This window comes from Pundamilia nyererei, unplaced genomic scaffold (genome assembly GCF_000239375.1).
Source record: "Pundamilia nyererei isolate P.nyererei 1_Seehausen unplaced genomic scaffold, PunNye1.0 scaffold00005, whole genome shotgun sequence".
In the NCBI taxonomy this organism is placed as follows: Eukaryota; Metazoa; Chordata; class Actinopteri; order Cichliformes; family Cichlidae; genus Pundamilia; species Pundamilia nyererei.
In genome coordinates this window covers 2,757,611-2,760,394 of record NW_005187406.1, presented here as the reverse complement: position 1 = coordinate 2,760,394, position 2,784 = coordinate 2,757,611, and the positions used below count along the sequence as shown (strand labels likewise).

The 2,784-nt window shown below is 45.7% G+C and overlaps 1 protein-coding gene across 1 annotated transcript; it reads left to right on the top strand.

The window, feature by feature from the left end:
- The first annotated feature begins 738 nt into the window (after positions 1–738).
- LOC102204336 (transmembrane protein 238-like) lies at positions 739–1,233 on the top strand. Its single transcript, XM_005721956.1, has one exon. It carries the CDS (start codon positions 739–741, stop codon positions 1,231–1,233), a length of 495 nt encoding a protein of 164 aa, XP_005722013.1.
- Positions 1,234–2,784: the final 1,551 nt, after the last annotated feature.

Below are 2,784 nucleotides of genomic sequence, written 5' to 3'. Positions count from 1 at the left end.
ATACAACTCTTTCATGTGACTTTTGGGAGGTGCTGCATTCTTGACAGATGTCTGCATGGACTGGGAGAATGAACAGAACGGCTCGGGACTGATTTCCTGTTGAGGTCCACTTGCGATCATCTCCCTTCTCTGTACATCAAAGGTACAAGGCTTTGTTTCAACTATGGAAACGTCTTTTTCGGGTGACTTTGGGAGCCAGCGGTTGTACCCAGACACACAGCCAGCAGCTGCCGAAGGCCCGGGCCGTGCTTACCTCCACAAACCTATCATCGTGATTGTGATGGGATCTCTGATGTCTGTAGCAGGCGCAGTACTTTTACTGCTCCAGTACTCAGGGGTGACTGAAGCGTCCCGCTCTGTAGCCTCGGCCTGCCTGTCTTTAGGGCTGATGTTTGTGGCGATGGGGCTGGTGTGGGTCCCCATTCTGAAAGAGAAGGAAAGGCGGAAACGGATCAGCCAGGGGGCTTGAGCAGAAGATGGAAAAGACTTGATGATGTCAAAGATAAAATGCTATTAAATGCTCTTTATAGTGCTCTGACACATCCAGTACAGTCAAGCCGGTGTGGCTCTTGCTGATAATGGCCTGAGTACACTGTACTTTGACCGTGTCACAGCAGGTTGTTTTATGTTTCTCTCAGCGAGGATCAGACTTGATTGTCTTTGCTTTTACACCGGCTGCTAAAGTTTGTCGCTTTGGATTTTCTTCCACGTCTGGATAAACTCTTTGGATAAGTTATCATGTCAACACCTGTACAGGTGGAGCCCATCATGGAGAAGAGGTACGGAGGAGTTGGCCGCTGCAAGTGCTCATTTTGGTTCGCAGTGGCCCACGACATACTCGGTGTCTTGATTATAATGATTGGGGTGTTTGGAGGACTGGTTATCCACGATCTGTTTGTCTACGGCGGGGCCATTATCCTCTTCCTCAGCCTGATCTGGTGGGTGTTCTGGTACACGGGGAACATCGACGTGCCGCCGGAGGAGCTGGAGGACGACGTGGGCTTGACGAAGCAGAAGAACCGTGGACTGAGCCGGGCGGTGAGGCGCTTGTCTGATCGCCTCGCCAGCGGGATCAGGAACTCCTTCAGAAAGAGCGGCAGGCTGGTTAGACAGGGCCCCCCGGCCGACAACGGAGTTGTAAACGCCGGTGCAGATGTGTCGCTCTCTACAATCTATGACGGCACTCCGGCTTCTACTTCAAACGAATTTGTGAGAGAGACACTGTCAGTGTGAGCTGGACTGCGATCATTATATTTGCCTTTTGTTGAAGAGGATTTTTGTGTTTGCTCTACCAACATGCACAAGTAATGATTAGGTAACAATGAAGTGCTGCCCTGACAAGAGCCACATGATTGTACCTTGCTGATAAGATGCAAACTTTGCACACTATAACAGTGTTTTTACATGACACCGATTAAGAGACAACAGCCTCCTCACTTATCACTATTTCTGATATTATTCGCGTCACAGATTTTGACTGTAAATAGAAAATGAAAAGGTATATTGATAAATGTGTTACGGACAGCCTTTTATTGTAAAAGAACGGCAGTAGAAGTGTGCTAAACACGATCAGAGGAATGATGTGTGGTTTTTATGGTTTTTGTAACAAGTTAAATTTATAACATTTACTCAAATTAATATTTTATGTTAAAAAAGCTTCAATGTCGTCACGCAAAATAAACACATTGTAGTTTTGATGACACGGGAAAGTTCCATGCTTGTTTATGCGTCATGAAAGTGATAAGTCAAGCTAAGTTTAGATCATTCAGCTATTTGCTACCAGCTGTCTGGTTTCAGGTCCCCCTGTGTGCTTATATGTGTTGCAACAATCAATGGCCCTACATGGTAAATAAAATCTATCACAGATTGGCTTCAAACTAAGAACTTAGACCTTTTATAGAGGCACAGACAATAAATCAATAAACCATGTGACGGGATGACCCCAAGAAAGCGATTCAGCCCAGAGTGTGGTTCAACTGAAGCCTTGCAGTTATGAAGGTACACAACTTCTGCACCTCTCAGCAGGTATTTTGGCCCACTCCTCATGAGCAAACTGCTCCAGGTGTTTAGGTTTGAAGGGCACCTTTTCCAGACTGCATGTTTCAGCTCCTTCCAAAGATGCGCAACAGGATTGAGGTCAGGCCAATTTAAAATAGTCCAATGTTTTCCTCTTAGCCATTCTTGGGTGTTTTTAGCTGCTTGTTTTGGGTCATTGTCCTGTTGTAAGACCCATGACCTGCAACTGAGACCAAGCTTTCTGACACTGGCCAGCAAATTTCTCTCTAGAATCCTTTGATAATCTTGAGATTTCATTGTACCCCGCACAGATTCAAGACACCCTGTGCCAGATGCTGCAAAGCAGCCCCAGAACATAACCGAGCCTCCTCCATGTTTCACATTTGGGACAGTGTTCTTTTCTTGATATGCTTCATTTTTCCATCAGTGAATATAGCGCTGATGTGTCTTGGCAAAAAGTTCAATTTTTGTCTCATCTGTCCACAGGACATTCTCCCAGAAGCTCTGTGGCTTGTCAACTGTAGTTTGGCATATTCCAGTCTGGCTTTTTTATGATTTGTTTTCAACAATGGTGTCCTCCTCGGTCGTCTCCCATGTAGCCTACTTTGGCTCAAACAACAACAGATGGTGTGAACTAACACTGATGTTCGTTGAGCATGAAGTTCAGCTTTGATCTCTTTAGAAGTCTTTCTGGGCTCTTTTGTTACCATTCGGATTATCCGTCTCTTTGATCTGTCATCAATTTTCCTCCTGCGGCCACATCCAGGG